The sequence below is a fragment of the Haemaphysalis longicornis genome, unplaced genomic scaffold (assembly GCF_048455015.1).
Source record: "Haemaphysalis longicornis isolate Haplotype H1 unplaced genomic scaffold, Haemaphysalis longicornis Haplotype H1 scaffold_8, whole genome shotgun sequence".
NCBI classification, from domain to species: domain Eukaryota; kingdom Metazoa; phylum Arthropoda; class Arachnida; order Ixodida; family Ixodidae; genus Haemaphysalis; species Haemaphysalis longicornis.
This window is the reverse complement of record NW_027526445.1, coordinates 140,109,557-140,129,020: the sequence shown is the minus strand read 5'-3', so window position 1 is coordinate 140,129,020 and position 19,464 is coordinate 140,109,557. Positions and strand designations below refer to the sequence as shown.

Below are 19,464 nucleotides of genomic sequence, written 5' to 3'. Positions count from 1 at the left end.
GTAGGAGCGTAACTGCGCGTGCCACCAGATTGATTAAAGCTGGCGCTGGGTGCACCTAAGCAAACCGCGTTCGTGCTTACAGCGCCGACTGCTCCGTGCAGAGTTTCAGTGCTTCTTCACAGCAAGCTCTCAGATTGAAAACGCAGCTATAAACCCCTGTCAACCGCAGCCGTTTTCAACCGCATTGTCGACCGTTATCAACCGCGTTCCAACATTCCACAATTTTTCTCCGTTTTACACTTCCCCAACGCGTGATTTATTCTCTCTATACCATGCAGTCCCGAATAACGGCGAATATAGTCTATGCCGCACTTTTTTATTGCTTTCCACCCGACACTGCGTAGGGACATTATCCCGCGAAGAGCACGTCATCATCCCCGTGGTGACCAATAGAAACAGCGTAAATCGGCTGAGGAGATTGTTCGAGATGAGAAACATGCAGTGGACCGTTGCTGGCCTTCTCTTCTCTCTGGTACTTACTGAGAACGGTAAGTCCTGTGTTTTATGCTTACACAATTTTGCTGTTTTACATTTTATATCCACTCTACCAAGAATTTAGGCTCTGAAGAAATTGTGTGAAAATAGATGCATAACTTAAGTTGTGTGGAGATCCTGGAAAGGAAGATACGGCGGCACAGTCAGAAGTTAATCACCGAGCTGATTCACGGACTGTTGTGTGAAAAGGAACTGTTTAGAGCATAGGGACAAAGAAATATCGATCACGCAAATGTTTTCATTCTTTGGTGTGCTACTTTTCACGCGGGTTTCACGTGTCTGCTGATGAGGGTACGAAAGGTTATAAAATTTATCTATGGAACACCCGCATATTGCACATTGACCTGCTAAGTGCGCTATAGTAATGTCTTTTAGCCATTTTGCAACGCTACGCGTTCTTCACGAAATCAACGTGATTTCACAGTGTTTATTACTGTGGTTCGCGTAGCAGATAATTCTTCTTCAATTGCTCTTTCCAGTTCCTTCTTCCGTGCTTCGCTAAAATGGTTAAAAAAACAAGAAACCATAATGTTGGTGAATGCTTCAAATTAGGAATAACGCGGACACAAGATATCGGTCACTAGAACATGAAGCAAAGGTCCTCTTCACGTGTCCGCAGTTTCGGCCATTGAGTGGCAGCTGAACCTGCAATGGCCCCTCCTGAGTCCACTACAGTCAGTGTGGCCCCCCTGGGACCATTTCTACCGAGTCTTTCTGACCTGCTCGGGTATTCCGTTCGTGACGAGACAGGAGTGGGGTGCTCGGCCTCCTCGTGACCCTCCCAAGCGGCTCAGGGTGCAGCCAGTGAGGCTGCTGTTCGTGCACCACACGACGGAAGACGAGTGCCTCGACTTTGCCAGCTGCTCGGCCAAGATGAGATACTGGCAGGACTTCCATATGAACACCAGAGGTAGGGGAGGAAAAAAACTTAAAGGAGCCATGAAGATAAAATACAACGTCGTTAAGTTGACGGAACCAACCCTTCGTAAATCACTCAGCTTTATTCAAGCCTGGAAAGACGTTTTTTTTTTTAATGCAAAAAAATAAAAACTCACTATTTTAACTCTAGCGGAATACGGCCAAGAATAAATTAATAGGGACCAGCCCTGAAACACAGCTATAGTTTGTTAAGTGCACGTTACCATGGAAGCGATACGATCGGACTTAACTGGATGTCCCATTTTAATCACCCACTCATGCTTCTTTGAGGTGGATTAGGTCGTCGGCCCCCACTTCCGGAAACGTAATTTTGTGACTTATGTTTGCGTTCAAGTTGTTCAGTAAGGCAGCAAGTTCCCACCACATGTGTCATCACCGGCGTGACGCGTTGGTGTATATTCTTATTTTCAGTGATAGAGGTAGCTTGCTTTTCATTATTTGGGAATGTTTGCCGAGTGCACCCCAGCCCCTACCTATTCTGCGCCGGATTCCTTTTTCGTTGTTGGGGTCAGCAAAGACCACCTGTACGAGGTAGTTATATTCTCCTACTTTTTCTAGCGCTTCGTTACATATGCTGAACAGAATGCTTCCGACATGTTTATTAATCATTACTTTAGATTTATCAATGTAACATAATGTAGTATGATGTATGATGCAGAAACTAACGTATTATGAAGCCGTTAGTTAATGCCGCCACGTACAGTCGGCCAAACGCTTGCTATAACGCGCGGGCGGCGTGGTCCGGACTGCGTGGGAGACCTATAGTGATGACGCCCCGTTTCAGACCGGTAGAATCTGAGCATGCGCGACCCTCATCAGCGCGATGGCTGCTTCCCTTGTCGCTGTGCCGTGCCTTAATTCTTGGCTGCCGTACCTTAACTCTTTCGCCGTGAAAAGTGCTCGCTGCGCTGCCGGGCCGGAAACAACAACGAAGATTGGCGATTGTTAGTACAGCATTGGCTGCGTTTATTTACGCGCAACACTTAGTTTTCGCAGTGCCGACGCAATTTAGAGTGGCGTTTTTTTTTTTCTGTATGTGAGCAAACGAACAACCGTCGAAAACGCGCCGAAAACGCATCGCTGCCGCTGTTTTAGGGTGACTAGATTTCGGTCCGTGATCGCTAACACACAGCATTAGGCATTGTGGCGTTAACCCGTCAGCAGTAATGTGCAAAGCCGAGCGCAGAAACCGGATAGTGGTGCTCGCGGTACTCATGCAACGTATTGGCAGTACGATGACGCAATGAACAGCTGTGTGCCAAAGATAATGCAGAAGAAAAACTCGCACAGTGCGCGCTAAGGCGGGTAATCTCCACTTTTGTTTCCCGGCCCGGCAGCGCAGGCATTCAGCGCTTATTGCGGTCAAAGAAGGTGTGGAAGCCATGGCGACCTGCACAGCGAGGAGGAACACAGCCATCGCGCCGATACAGGCCGCGCTTGCGCATATTCTACCTATATCTCAAACCAGGCATTATCACTAGGTGTATCCCGTGCAATCCGGAGCACGCCACTCGAGCGTTATAGACAAGCCTTTTGCTGACTGTATGCCAGTGGCAAAGATTGGAACGATCTTTCGCAAAAACTGGTTCTAATCAGAGGCTGGGTGCAATTCCAAAAATCATGATCAAACATATAATAAACCCAACTTACTTTTCTCCCATTGTTGGATTGACGCTTTATTGTATTACGATATCCTGCGCGTTTTTGAGCACCTGCATGTCTTTAAAATTCTTTCGATCCTACATTTGCTCGCTTGATAACTTTATTTACTTTTTGGCCATTCCCTCCGCTGTTTATTTCCTCTTTTGGCGTGCACGCACCTTCCTACCTTTCTTATTCCTTCTAAAATCGATTGTTTGTCACGTTCTTGGTTAGTACCTAGCGCACTTTTCACCTGTGAATCTTCTTTTTCTTATTTTGAGAGCTCTCCCCTCATGTAATGCCGTCTAGCCATTTCAGGTGCTAAAATAAACACATTATTAAAATTAAATGATGCATAAATAGATAATAACACTAAACAGAAAAAAAACCTCGCAAATAACGAACTCGAAAGTAGTTTTCGAAAAGTAATGGCTGACAATCACTATACACACTAATGCGAAATTTGGGCACAGCGCGAACTGCAGTCTTCTCGGTCAAGGCGCATAGCTGCTGCGTCTGAGGAAGTGATCGCGTGATCAGCGAACGCGCGGCTGCGCGCGCTAATCTGCCGTTATCACGCAGCGCGTCGCCGCCGCCGAGCATGTTTTATAAATCACGTTTGAACTTTCCGCGAAAATGTCACGTGATTCGAATGAGCCACGCAACGATGAGAGGGAGAGTTTCTTTATTAAAAGAGAAAAGAGCAAGGATGAGGACGTAATAGAAACCGCGTACGTGCACCACACAGCGCGTGCTGGGATTCTCTGACGCCGCCTCTCGGCATACCACCCTCCCCCTGACACTTTCGCCACACTTTCCTCCCCCGTTTTCTTTCCTTCTTCGGAGTTCCCTTCGTTCGCTCGGTCACAGGGGTGGACGCTTAAGTGCTGCGCACTAAAGTGAGAGGGGTGGTATGCCGAGAGACCTCAATACCAAGAAGCGGACTCGTCACCAGCGGTGGTAAAGGCTGTTTGATCCCGGCCGCTCGACTTCATCGAGCGGCCTTGCACGTTTGATGATCTAAAACCCGGCGGTACTCCAGATAATTTACAGCGAAGCTGTTTAGCCAATGGTATTAAAAATACCAACAGATTGCCGAGCGCTCCCACGTGTGTGCGTGCCTCGCGACGACCTCCCAGCGTCCCCTGCGCACGTTTGTCAAGCCAAGAATACCCAATTAGGCAGATTGGCCAAGATGGGAAAAACAAAAACTCTAGCGTCGCCGTAATCGAGGCAACACTTTGTCGGAACGACAAAGACGAATCACAGCGTACGCTCCCCCAAGGTGAAGTCTAATGATTATCCCTTCTAAAAAATAAAAGAAGCTCACAGTTATAGCAACAATGATGGAGTAAAGGTTTTGCGGCAGCGAAGAAGCAAATCGGCTATAATCGTAGGCTTAAACCTTCGTGATGGTCGCACAGGTTGCGTAAAACATCGGTACCTTCAAGCCTTAGCGTTAGTGTGAGCTTCCTTCATTTTTTTCATTTGAAAGTCCCCAGTAAGCTACATTATACTTATCGCATGTACACACTGTTCTAGCGCTCTCTTTGCGCAATATTAGGTTAGTAGTCAACAGATTGATTGATTGATTGATTGATTGATTGATTGATTGATTGATTGATTGATTGATTGATTGATTGATTGATTGATTGATTGATTGATTGATTGATTGATTGATTGATTGATTGGGAATTTATAGAAGCGACGTATACCTCTTCAATTCTCTGTGCTCAGGTTGGGACGATCTCGGCTACAGCTTTCTGATTGGTGGAGACGGGCGCGTCTACGTCTCCCGTGGTTGGGACCGCAGTGGACGGCACACGTTCGGCTACAACAACGTGGCCCTCGCCGTGTCTTTTATGGGAGACTTCTCGCGACGCCTGCCGTCTCGAGCAGCCCTGTGGAGTTTGTACAGGCTCATTCAATGTGGTCTGGCACAAGTACGGGGCTTATTACGTGTGCCTCCAGTGCTAAGCACCACAATTTGTTTAACTTTGTGCATTCAAGCAGCTTTATCCAGGTAACGTTGAAACGAGGATCTACATTTTAACAGCCTAGTCCACGGTCTAAGAGACCAAATGCTTTTACCTTCAGTACTAACTTTGGCTGGCGAGAACAGTTGACCCACGTCATACGAAATCGCTAACTTGGGCACTTAAAACAATCTAACCAAAAACTTTATTACTATCAGAAAATAATCGCAACGCTTTCGTCAAAATGTGATATTTATAGGAGAGAACGCTTTCTACAGCAGATCCAACCTTTACATAATTTGTTTTAATTAGATGTCAGAGTAATTTTATATCCTGTGGCTCTCTCTTCGCCAGCCATACCGGTATAAAATCGTGGGCACATTGGGGCTGCTGACGCGTGTGGCCACTTCCAAGAAAGGTCAAGAAAAACTATAATAAACGCATGTAGCTTGTGAACTATCCAAGCACGACGCCATGGCAGAGTGCTTGCATTACTAAGGTGTAATTTTTTTCTCCTTTATGATCCAGCGAATATGAGAGCATGAGCCTTGAGGACATCAAAGTACTGGTTATGAGTTTTGTGAAACCAATGATGTACAGTGCGCAACACCCTTGTCTATAACACTGAGTTCAACTTGAACAGCTTGCCTCTCAAAACTGCGGACTAAAACTTGTCACAAAAGACGATGAAATCAAAATTTATGGTCAAGACTTTAGAATGACACAATGGTTTTCTTCGAATGTTTTTCGGCCGAGGCAAGATAAGGCTATAAGTACGAAACCTGTGTCATAGACAAGGGTGTTGCCCTCTGTACAATTGAACGCCTTGATGCGCTCCTTGGAGTTTTGCACTGCGGGTAATGTTCCTGAGCTTTTCTCCTGGTATGCGTTGCAATCTTGTTGTTGCTAATAGCTTACAGTTAAAGTTTATTTACTCACGCAGTGCGGTACGTAAGGTCTATGGATATCCAATTCTCCAGTGCCGTCCATGCATGCATACATACATACATGCATACATGCCTACATACATGCCTACATACATGCATACATGCATACATGCCTACATACATGCATACATGGATACATACATGCCCGCATACATGCATGCCTGCATACATGCATGCCTACATACCAGTGTTGTACGGAACGGCGTTACAAGGAACGGCGTTCCTGGAACTAGTTCCTTTTTGGAGGAACGGAGGAACGCCACCGTTCCATTAAGAGTCGGTGGAACTGTAACGGTAACTCGTTATATTTTTGAAGGAACGGCCGGAACGGCGTTCCTGCCGTTACATCGCTAGGATCTGGCTATTTTTGATGCCATGGCTCGAGTACAAAAATCCCCAAGTCGCTACTGCGTTTCTCTTCCTGGTCAATTTGCCCGCCCTTCAGCCGTACGTGCTTCCTCGAAGGTAAAAGGCAGAAGAATAACCACGCAGCAGGCCGGACCTTGTGCTTGCTTTCATGCTGATTGAGCTCACGCGGCGTTCGACGGGTGAATAGCGTAGCCGCGAGAATGCTTTTCGCCTTTCATCGTTTGTCTGGGGAGGCCAGGATGCGCGTTTGGCCGATAGAATTGTTCTCTGGCGGGAAAAGATTGTCTAATACGGGATCCGGAGATTTCGGTGTCGGACATTTACGTGCAAGACGTTTTGGTGCGGTCATTTCTGTGCACGGACATTTCGGCGCGCGACGTCTTGGCGCAGACATTTTATATGCAGAGCATTCCAGTAACTCACGATGTCACCCGCGTTGTCCCGTCGTAGTCCGCACGGTCGTTGTCCGCACCCCTCCCCCTACACTATATAAAAGAAAATACTATCCGGCGCCCGGTTTCGATCCCTCGACCCTGCGGGCGGAACGCAATGTACATGGTGCTCTACCCACTGCGCCACAAAGCCGACACAGAATGGGACGCTACGAACGCGCCTTATATCGTTGACTCATTCAAATTACTGCTGACGAGCGCTCTCTCGTCAGCAGTTGAAGACGACTGTTGCGGCTCTCGTCACACTATAGCCTAGTCAATTTTTTGCGCCTTGTAATGGGAAAAAGTGATGTATGCCTGGGGTATCCATGATATGCCCGACTGGAAGAGTTAATTCCCAATGGGGAGACTGAAGGCGAAGAAAGAGCGATTCCTGTGGCGGTATTCTCGTAACTGTCCCTTTTAAAAACGACCCTTTTGCATTCCTTTCATCGTGAAGTACTTCCAGTTAAGCAGTGGGCGTTGGCAGTAGGTTTGCCGCGTTTGCGTTACGTCACTTCCGATTGTTTGCTTTTAGCCAATCAGGGCTCGCCAAAAGGGACACGTTTGAAAGGGACGCAAAAAGGACAGAACACGGGAATACCACCCCTGGAGTGGGGGCGCCGTCGGTATGACCGCGACGCGCTTAAGGGCGTAGCCAGCAAACGATAGTGGCCAATGTGTTCTCAGCGGCTTTTTGGGTGGCTTTTTGTTGCATATTATAGAGGTTTCGTGAGCTCATGGTGAATGTAAAACTTTTTCCTGTATCACCGCGGTGACGCTTCGGAGACTGTGAACTCCGCCACGCCTGTAGGATTTTCAGGGGAAACCGAAAATAACATGACTGAAAACGAATCCGGTCGAGATTCAAGCGTAGAGGCAGGGGGTGGGGGGCGCTAGGACAAAGAATTAAAATGTGGTGAATGTAGGCATGTAAATATAAAACCAAGGTTGGTTTTCCCGAACAGGACGGGTGGAATTAGTATTAACAACCCGTACGCCCTGAATCATCATTTAGGACATATAGAAGCTGCGGCTGTTTTCAAAAAGACCCGTTCTTCCTCCACGACAATATCCTAGACCAGTGTTCGCAAATTCATTTTAGCAAGGCAGCCCAGCCTACGTAATGCTCTTCATAAGGTTTTATACATTCTGGGGGGCTAGCTATGTTTGTTATGTTTTGGGTATTGAGAGTGCATGTGCATGTGATTTATGTAATTTGAGGGTGTGTAATTTAAAAAAAATACAAAAAGTTTTCAGACCATCGTAAACACCGGTTAATTTTCTTAGCTAAAAATGAGCAAATGTAAATTAACAACCTGTCGTAAATGAAAAAAAAACGTGTGCTAAAGAATTCAATCGGCTGCATAACAGGTTTCCCAAGGAAGAGGTATTAAACAAAATTATAGAAATGTAGAATTTCTAAAAATACCTGCCAAAAATCAAACATGGCATGAATCAAAAAATGAATTCACTGCTCCAGATTGTTGTCCATAACCCATGTTAAGCCGAAATAAAAATATAACGGCTGTCGCAAACAGGCAAGCAGCGCATAATTTGGTCGCCGAAAAGTTTGCCCACCGAAATGTCCGTGCACCGAAATATTCGTGCACCGCAACGCCCGTACACCGATATGTCCGTACACCGTTATGTCCACACCGAAACAACCTGCACCGAAATGTCCTAGACCCATCTGGAGTTTGTCCGGTGCTCCCTGAAAAAATTCGCCTAGCTAGGGGCGTTTCTTTTGATTGTTTTTATTTCCAGATAATCTGCTGCCGGTGGTGTTAATATTCGTATGATATACGTTGTTCGATGTGAGTTTTAAATTTCTCACTTAATTCTGCCCCAGGATTATCCGACACTATATTTTAATTTAGAAACCTAATTGTAACGTTAATGTAACGACACGTTCCAATTTTCGAAGTGGAACTGGAACGCGTTCCTTTCGCAGTAAAGGAACTTTAACGGGAACTCATTTCAAAATTGGGAAGGAACCAGGAACGAGCTTTCGTTCCAATTTTAGAGGAACGTGTACAACACTGCTGCATACATTCATACATACATACATACATACATACATACATACATACATACATACATACATACATACATACATACATACATACATACATACATACATACATACATACATACATACATAGAAAGAATTGGGTCAATGCTACGAAATTTCACCGGGGCTGTCCCGAAGTCTTCCGTATTAAAACCTACCTAAAATTCGCCCTCCACGGCGACGAATTTGTATCAGTATATGGTACATATTTCGGGCGTGTGTAAAACAGTTTACTGTTACAAACTGTCAAAGTAATTTTCAAGCTTTCCAATGTCACTGTATCAGTTTTATAAGTTCGCCTAACCATTACACTGTGATAAAAAATCCGCGTGCACTTCGACACCTTCCCAGGGCAAGATCCATCCAAGCTTCACTCTGCACGGCCACCGAGACGCCAACTGCGGAACCACTTGTCCCGGTGACGCCCTCTACACGCACATTGGTCAATGGCCACACTATGGCGGGAGATTCGAGGACCGCATCTGTCCACCTCGCAACGAAACGAGTAGGTAACTTCAAGCGTCGACACATTACAATTAAGTAGTTTAAGCACTCAATACAGATACATTGATCCTCAAACACATTGATCCCTTGTGACCCCGCCAAAATGTGCTCCCTATATTCTTGGGACAGATGCCGGAAATGTATTTTGTTTTGCAGGTGAAACAAAATAAATTAATCGTGAAAACTGTTGCGTAAATGTCGTTGACCAAGAAACGAAATAGACAAAAAAATCACGCACTGTATTGTGCTTCCCCAGTGAGTATCTTGTATCGGCTGCTTGTCTGACACTCCGATGTTTACCACGCGCAGAGGTCCCCTGCATTCCTATAGTGTCCCGAAGTGAGTGGCGCGCTCGGCCATGGCGTCAACGGAGGTTCATGCGGCCCAGCAGGCAAGCACAGCATGTCTTCATTCACCACACAGCAGGTCGCAACTGCTATAACGCCTCAACCTGTGAAGATCGGATGAGGAGTTATCAGGACTACCACATGGACAAGAACAGTGAGTATTGTTGATCATGTGTGAAACTGTGAGCTTAACTGCATTCGCTGGCTCAGACCAGAAGTTGATCCAGACGACAGAATTACGTCAGCGCATGCGTGAAGTGTTTGACGCATGAAATTTGGAGCTCTGCATGAACAGCCACCCACAAACTTTACGCGCATTGCGGAAAGCGTGACTTGGACTACCGCCAGCGTCACAAAGTGATGATCATTGGGAGCGAAATGGTGCTCGCGGTGTTTTTACGGCATATCGGCGTAGAGTAAAACTTGATGAGGAAGTTTTCCGAAATGTCTAAAGCCGATTCGACATTTTGCCTTTAGCGTGACAAATCATGTTCCAGCTTTTCACATGACACCACAGGTGGGGGGAAGGATGAGCGGGAGATAGTTCTGGAACAAGGGGGAGAAAGAAAAAATTGTAAGTGAGGTGGGGAAGATAAGTGGAAGGAGAGGAGCCAAAGGAGGAAAGGGCCAAACAGCCTATTATTAACCCAAAGCAATGCGAAAATGTTTCCTGTTCAGTACTTCGAAGCCCGGGCAAATGCACCGTGACTTTTTTTTATTTTTTGTGCATGGAATCATCTCTGAACAGAATTAGTTACGGCAGACTTCGCTTGCAGCCACAGATTTTTATAGGGGTGCTTTTTAAACTTGTGCTTACCCTTTCCCGTGCTGTTAAGGGGTAGAACAACCAAGTGATTTTAGCATTTTCACACTGGCCTTTAATTAATGATTTATTTATAAAATTGGTCTGAGTTTATTTATCTGCATGCAGGCAAGAAAAGCCCATGATTTACAAAAATGCATGTGTACCACCCCTTCTGCATGAGCCCAAGGTTGTTTGCAGTACGCACTTATGCAAACTCTCACAAAAAGTCAGTGTCCTTCCACTCAGAAGTATGACCAGCTAGGCTGGGCGCAGTCCAAGTAGCGCAAGAAAGACAACACGTTTGTTACTACTTGCGATTGAGCATACTGCTTAGTTAATTAGCAGAATGAAACTTGGAACGACTCGACCTTTATTCTAACTGACAAACAAGAGGCTGTCTCTTCGCCTACCATAAAAGCCCATGTATTGACGGCAGACGCGAATTCCAGAAATTTACGTCTTCACTGTGATCTATTCATTACAGATAAACAAAACTCGTTGTAATAATACAGTTGTCTTAGCCGCGTATTATCGTATATTTGTTTCGGGATGTGTTTCGAGCAGGCAAGAATTACAACCGTCATCAATAGACATACTATGTTGACGGCCATGAACGGCCACGTTTACAAATTTACTGTAAATTAACCGATTACGATAAATAAATGAAACTCGGTGTAACAATACATTCATACTAGCGACCTCTTTCTGAATTTGTTTTATGATACCTACATCAGATTGAGAGCTACAAAGCATTTCACACTAGCCTTAGAGCGAGCCCGTGCGGTTCTCTGTCGCTGCGACTTCCGTTCATGCACGCTTTACGAAGAAACCGAGACATATACAGCTTTGCAGCACAAACGACCTGCTCACTGAAAATTGTACGCATTCGTCACTCTATGCGCGTATTGGCATTACAGGCTTTTACGTGGTCCCCAATTCAAGCGACCTCAAACATGCCGATGCAAACGCCTTCGCAGCGTGGTGGGACATTGGATACAACTTTGTTGTCGGCGGCGACGGTCGAGTTTACCAAGGCTGCGGTTTCGGAGTGGAAGGCGCCCACACGCTCGGCCACAACCGTGACGGCCTTGGCATAGCCCTCACAGGGGACTTCAGGAACGTGACGCCAAGCCCCAAGATGCTGTCCGCAGCACGAAGGCTCATCGAGTGCGGCGTCCGAGAGGTAGGCTTTTATGCTCACGCGTTCAGTCGGTAACTGGGGGATTTACGTGAAAAAAACAAGGGCCAATTAGGCTCCGCAAGGAACCAGCCAATGCACTTTGTTTTTATAGCAAACCTTTACTACTTTCGTCCAGTGGTTTCGCCACGGATGCGCAAGTTCATCTTTTTACCGCAGACACACCCCCTGCGACACGCCCGTCAAAGCGCATCGCGTGATTTGTCGGACCCACTTTCGGCGCTGCGCACAATGCGCCGTACGTGTTCAGTCGTTCTGCTCAACTGATCAGCTGAGCAGCGCGCGGTCGCGAGTGCTCAGCTGATCGTCATCCGACCAATTCAGCCGCCTCCCACACATGCGCTGCTGGGCCATCTCGGGCTACGTGACTCATCTTGCACCCGGCGAAGAGGAACACCGCAGTCGCCGCGAATGAAAGCAACGCGAACCTCCTTTTGTGAGCGTTGCAGAGGACCGAACCGCGTTTGAGCCGTGGTCGGCAATACAGCTACATCAAAGGTTAAGAAAGCGAAGCCAAGTCTCAAACAGACTAAACCAAGCTTTTGCTTTGCATATACAAGGTTAGCTGAGCTAGCCGCACTCATCTATATGCCCAGTCCTTTACCTTAACGCTACTGCCATATCTCCCAACATCGAAGTCACAGACATGCAATCCAAAGACTCAACGTAGTTTCAAATTCGCTTGGAATCAATTTAGTCATGTGATTAGGGCAAGCATAGACTGAAAGTCACCGATAATTATTACGGTTATTGTTCACAGTTGCAGCCGCGGTTCTCTCTCGACTACCGATATTCTTCTCGCGTTATTTCTGCGTTGTCAGCACACCAACCGTGCGATTGTAACTGCTTGAAGATTCGGTGGCCATATTCTTTCTTCTGATTCATCAAACGTCCTTCGGTACGCCATCTCAGCACACCGCAATTACTATGCAACCTGTAATAGGAGGAGGGTGAATTAAACATCTTTATTACAGAACGTGTCACCGTTAGTTTTTCTAAGCTCATGGATACTACGCAGCTGAATGCGCCGGAGAACGAACTCAGGTGCCGCGAATCTTCGCTCAAACTAAAAGAAAGTGGAGTTTTCATGACTTGCGATATGTTTCGTAAAAACTTGGTAAAACACCAACATAACAGAGCCTAGACAGAGAAACGGTTGCTCATGCTTTGGATAAAGCAAGGGTGAAGGAAGTTTGAGCACTAAGTGTCTTATGGGCTTCCTTGATGCCATCATCACGGCTATCAAGTAGGGCATCTCTTTTTAGCCGATAACTCTACTTCTAGTTTATGAAAGCAGCTAGTACAACCCCGCTTGTGCCGCGAATATCAACATTCACCGCTGTTTCCTCGAATACTGAATCTGGCACCCACGTTTGCACTGCGTTCAAGGCGGCCCGGACAACTTCTGCATCACAAGTTTTGGATACATTGAGTACGTTAGCTCACCGAGCCCCCTGATAGCTAAGTTAAGGTCCCAGAGAATTTCTAGGAGCCGGGTGTAACTTTCAGTGGTGCTTGCATTATGATCTCATTAGTCCCAGTTCTAAGTAAAGAAACTTCCAAAAGTTCTAACCGGCTCGGATAAGCTTCCTTCGGCAAGTTGTTCACGGGACTTTTTGGCACAGGGTACAAGAGTGGACATGCCCTTCTTGACTATTTTTTTTCAATGTCGCAATTGGTTATTAAGAAATTGTTGTACTTACCTTTTGCTGTACCTCGAACAAAGGTGGTTTGTTGCAAATGTCATCATAAGGTACAGGAACCGTAAACTGCCTTCCTGAGGAAGCTTGCTGGGGAACGTAAGCCCCATTTAGTTGTTTTCAAAAGTCTTCAGGATTCTTTCTACATTGGGTGAAGCTTCGAATTCGGGCACGACAACCATATAATCGTCTACGTATGTGACGATATGAACCACCTTGCCTTCAAGCATATTTTTTCTCAGGCTAATAAACTTCCCCTAAGAACATATCACTGAGAGCAAGTGTGACCCTGAAGCTAATGCAAGCTTTCGGCATGACGTAGCAGCACATTTTCCTCTAACCCGGTTAAGGTCGGTTTCAAATAAAACATCAATCGCTCCATAACCGCCTTTAGAATTTTAAGTCGTCTTTGGTTTCTGTTATTCACTCCTTTACACGCTTCGATAGTTCCAGCTGCAGAAGAGAATAATATAAGTCTGCAACATCTCCAATAAATGCAGTGCGCGCTCCATACTTTTCATACCTCGAATGCTTATAGTTCTCTGAGTTCTTTATTTTGAATGCATCCTCAACTCTGAGCCTTCAAAAAGGCTGGAGTTACCAGCGGCCACATGTTCCCATCAGAAACAATTGTTAAAGGGACAGACAACCGATTTTTGTCGAGTATATATTCTCTATCCCAAATAAAAGGGTATCACTTAAAGCACCTTGACGAGAAACGGTTTTGCTGATAACGCCCTAGAACTTTTTAAATCGAATTTTTTTATCTACGAGCCGTATGTGTCCCTCCCAAAACTAATGCTGGCAACCATGACATAGAGTAGCTCGGCAACATACTTTTGTCTGTATGCGAAATTAAAAACAATATTTAAAAAAAATTCGCGCCAATCCACCCCGTGAATGTGGTTGGAAAGCAAAGCTGTAAACGGCACCCATAACGATTACCCATGCGACGTCACTTAAATTCACTCACATCGCTTTACAAATAGCAAAACCAGAGAGAAGTGAAATGTACTTAAACACACCATTTATTACTTCAAAGAGATATTCTTGTTAAGGTTAAATCAATTCATGAAGCATGGAAGGTGTTTGGTTGAGTTGTATTAGGGTAGCACAAGAGTGGAAACTTTTTTTTATAAAATTAAAGTAAGCTCCAACCCGGTGTTAGACGATCTGACTTCTCCGCCTCTGCGCGCGGACGGAGGCGACGAGATTTGCGGCAGAGAAGGAGGAGCAGGAGGAAGAAATACTTCTGTTCAGATTTCTGAACGGCCCAGAGTGTAGCCCTGGGGAGTGATTCCTTCTTCTGTGGGCCCATATGCAGTCCGCGCGGCCTGTGTTCTGTCCACCCGCTGAAACTGTGTAGGTAGAGAGGGCCTGGACAGCAGCATCTCCCATTGCTCTCGTTTGGTAGTTGACGGAAAGAGAGGAGGGTGCTCGGGGCTAAAGTCGCGCACCCCTATTACGGGGCGGAGTGTTCCTACTTCGGAGCAAAATTAACATTCAGCGTCGTAGCGATTCGGATGCAGTAAGTGTATACGCGTAGGCTGTGGGAAGGAGCCTGGATTGTATGAGTAGTAGGGTAGTTTGTTGTTTTCTGGAAAGGTCAGGCTAAGGCGAAGGTACGGTCTGTCTCAGAAGGCGAAAATGCTGGGTTATCTCCCTGAACGTGACAAGCGGGTGACTGTCCTCGTGCAGCTCCATAGCACGGGAGGTAAAAGCGCAGGCTTGTTGGGTGGGCGTATTTGTTGCCCTCCATTGAAGCGTGAGGGGGTGTCCAGATGAGCTGAATGGAACCGTTTGGGGAGTGGTTTTTTAGCACGCGCAATGCAGGTCAGGACACCCAACTCGACTGGTAATTCCAGTAGGCTTGCTAGGAATCGATGACTACCCTCCGAACCCCTGGTTGAGCGAGAGTCAAGGTGATGGCTGCCTCTTTTGCTGCCGTCATTTCTTGGGTCCTAAGCGAGGTACACGCAAGGAGGTTGGTTCTGGAGGTAGCCACGATGATGGCGTATTGCTCCCCCTAGATGTTCGGAGGCGTCTGTATAGGTAACTGCATGATCCCCACCGAGGGTGGTGTTTAGCGCTTGAGCCCGTGCTTTTCGGTGACCCTCATCATGTGAGGGGTTCATATTTCTAACCAAAGGGCGCATCTTTAGTTTTAGTCGCCAACAGTCTGGGAGTATGTCAAGCGGAGTGACATTCTGGGCTGCCCAGCCAATCTGGTGAAGCATACGGTTACCCACCGCAGTGCTTAGTCGGACCTTCTGGTTATAAATATGGCCTTCTTTCAGGTCTTCCACCGTGTTGTGGAGCCCCGTGCTAAGCAGATTCTTTGTTGATGCACTCATGAGAATACCAATGGCCTGCTCGACCGCCTTTCTGATCATTATATAAAGTATCTTTATGTCCTCCTTTCCGAGAAGGCAGGGGTTGACGTAAGTGATTCTTGAACGGACAAAAGCTTCAATTAATCGACATGTACCGGATTCCTTTACGGCTCGCTTCTTGGTGGCAACTCGCCTGATCATGTGTGTGATTTGATTAATGCTGTTTTTGAGGCGTTGCAAAGAGACGTCACTCTTGGTGTTAGCCTCGAGATGTAGGCCCAGGATCTTGATGCTGGGGCTTGGAGTGATGGCCTGGTCATCAAGGAGTATTTGAATGTATTCCTTGATTTGGCGTGAGGGCGGACGACAAGGAGCTCTGATTTTTTACGTAAACACTAGAGGCCACAGGGTTTAGCACATTGGCGTACTAGAAGTGAGATGCCATGCATTGGTGTGAGCTTCCTTTAATTTTTGTAACTCTCATCACATGAGCAAGGCGCGCACAGGACCGCTAGACGGGCGTGAGTGGTCGCGTGACGCTTTCACGTGGCATTCAGCGAGAACGCAGGGGGTAAACCCGTAGATGTGCTTCGTGAGTACACCACCTGTCTTCCCCGCCTTCGCGTGGGCTCGTAGCTAAATCGGTAAGACAACGGGCTCTCGCTTTGTTAGTCTATTAGATCCAGGTTCGATTCCCGCCGGTGCCAGTAAATTCTTTTATTTGTTCGCTGGAGTTTTCTGGTGACACCAACGGTCGCGAAAGAACCCTTGGGGGGTAGAGGGAAAAAGCTTTGCTTTAAAACTTGTTCCCAGCTAGAAAAGTTTGAATCGCAGGCTTTCTTGTTCCTGTATATGTTTTTTTAATGCAACAGTCTATTTTGCACGAATGCGCCATCTGTTGGGATAGACGATAGGTAGAATCAGGCTTCACGTTGTGGAGGCGGGAATTTCGATTCTCCCCGGGCGCGACGTTTTTTTTTTTTTTAAGCTGCCGTTGGCGTATTTGGAAACAAATCAAATATTTTGGCAGAACAAACGCCTCTGCCTCAGGCAGAATTGTCAAAGCTCCTTCACTGGGTCTGTTTACTGAACGCTGCCGTTGATTCTGGGCATGGAGGCTCAGTTAGCCACACTGAGAGCAACCCAGCGGCGGCGGGCGGCGTGTCTAAAAAAATTTCAAAATAATGCTAAAAAATACATATACAATTTAACCTTATACAAATACTTGTGTTAAAAGGTTTTCAATACGTAAATAAACGTTTCAGCAGTTACAGTAGCTGCTAGGTTTGCAGGTCACGTGACAGGGACACATATTGTAGTTCCAAGTTTCGACACTACGAACCGCCACCCTTCTGTTTTCAGAAAGTTTGCTGCCAAATTAAAATTATTTCCGCCAGTTTGTTTAGAAATTGCTTGTGGTTACCGGGCTATATAAAACGCTGGCTTTCATATGAGCTAGAGAACATATACGCGACAAAAATCGGTTGTCTGTCCCTTTAAGAAAGATTGGTCGGATTTTTGAGCGCATATCAAACAGAAAACTCCAGGTGAAGCCCCTCTGGCTTTGACACGAACCTAGACAGGCGTTCTAAGTTACATTCTTGCAAAAAATATTTCTTCCATTTTTTTAGACTCATTTTGGTTCTTCCGAAAAGGTGTCAAAATGCTTCGCTAAGGCGGCAAAGGCCTTCTCGGAACACAGTCCCTCTATGACGAGGACAACTCTCCGAAGTTTAAATGCTGCGTCAATATATTATGCCGATCTCGTGCTCGGCAGGTGCCCGCTACACTCTGTGCCGCAGTGGACATGTCACTTCACTTCCTCCCTTTCATTTACATTTCTTGTGGTACAGAATCAACCCAGCTGTGGGGTGATTCGTCGCTTAAATTTGTGTTAATAAAGCATCACCTGAACCCTGTATTCGAGCAGATCCTGTTTTGGTGGTGACCTTAAGCTTTACTTAGAACGCTCTTGACCGAGAAGCATTCGAGCTGCGGCAGCGAGTCACTCGCACTAGAGTTTGAGATTATGATGAGTTCTGGGAAGCACTCGTTCGTCGTCGTCGTCTTGGCTGCGATGTCTCACATCAAAAGTTCATTCACACGCATGTTGTCTTCGACCTTTCGCTTTACAAAATACACTTTATAAGAGACCTTTTGCGTCCAAATAACTGTAAAAAACGGTAGAAGCTCATGGTGAGACACACATGAGCTCCGTAAGGCGGCCTGTCCGGGGAAGTTCCAAGTGAACTTGCCACAGCCAACACCGCAGATGGAAGTTTCAGCTTCATAAAACCATAAACAACATATTCGATCATGTGTAACAATTCCTTCTGACTATTTTCCTTCTTGGTTGCCCGCACATTTATTCCATCAATTATTTTCCTTTCTTGGGAGCTCAAGGAGAGCGCAGAATTTCTTTTGTAGCTTAAAAACAATTTTCCTGCTCTTCCTTTTCCCCAGGGTCACATCAAGCCGGACTACCAGCTTCATGGCCACAAGGACGCCATGTGCACCGAGTGCCCTGGTACCATGCTGTACGAGATCATCAAGAAGTGGCCTCACTATACTGGAAGACTAGCGAATTACCGCTGCGGTAACTAGCTTTAAGAGGCACGGCAGTGTTTCACCATTCGGGCTGACAACAAACTGGGCGGTGTTTTTCAAGTTAGTTCAGAGAGGCAGAAATTGTTGTTTTCAATACGAAACCACACTGCTAAAATGTTTGTTAATAAATGAAGCGGTTCGAGTTTGACTACTCCCTCTCGTTAATATTGTTAGGTGGTGGTAGAACAGATGACTTGATTGATGACCAAGCGATCTTTTTACAGGACGAGATGACCTATTTACAATATTTACGAGGCAGCCATAACAGAGTGTAGGCTGCACGCCCGACACACACCTTCTTCGCCGCTGATCGTCGGGCTCACACCGGTATACCCTACTGCGCCCTTCTTCGTCTTCTCGTGACAATATTTTCCTTTATCACATGCCTGGACAGTACCATTTACAACCATCAATTTTTGTGTTCATTGTCATTCGTTCAATCCAATAAAGTTTAACACGCAATGCAGGCTGTCCAGCTTCTTACTGTCAGCCATTGATGTAGTGCCCTCCGATATCCGATATCCAATCAAATCCAATCCAATCAAAATTAGTTAGATCCAATCAAATTTAGCACGCAACGCAGGCTGTCCATCTTCTTACTGTCAGCCATTGATGTAGTGCCCTCTGATGTTCATAGACGACAACTAACCCATGGGGCCCTGTTGTGTTGAGAAAACATTTTGCCGCGCCGTTTTTTGTGCTAAATGAGGGGCGAATAAACCAGTCTACCCGGCATAATGCAGCTTACTATACAACGTTAATCTATGCGCTCCGCAACTCTACTTGGCTCTCTCTGAGTTGTACATCGGCATCGCCGCTAATGCACCACCAGGGGTTTTATGTACAAAGTGGGCTTCTAATGACCGTCTATACCCGCCGCCTGTGCATAGAGCAGAGTTTATCGCTCAGGACTCAACCCCACCCGGTCTTTCAGTATCCCACAAATTACATAAACCTGTATTTTAAACGAATAATCGCCGGACACTTCCTTTTGTGAAGTTGAAAGTCAAATAAGGAATCTCGCCATAATGCACACTAGCGCTTGTACAACGTCATAAAATCAGCTCTCAACGAACAGCTTTAAGTCGGGAACGTTCC

General features: G+C 46.2%; 1 protein-coding gene across 1 annotated transcript; it reads left to right on the top strand.

Moving 5' to 3' along the window:
* The first annotated feature begins 427 nt into the window (after positions 1-427).
* On the top strand, positions 428-18,512 carry LOC144148498 (peptidoglycan recognition protein 3-like). The gene is made up of 7 exons (XM_077680028.1): positions 428-488; positions 1,115-1,405; positions 4,813-5,018; positions 9,224-9,377; positions 9,686-9,877; positions 11,506-11,711; positions 18,223-18,512. The coding sequence occupies exons 1-7, from the start codon at positions 428-430 to the stop codon at positions 18,361-18,363; spliced, it is 1,251 nt and encodes a 416-aa protein (XP_077536154.1). The 3' UTR covers positions 18,364-18,512.
* Positions 18,513-19,464: the final 952 nt, after the last annotated feature.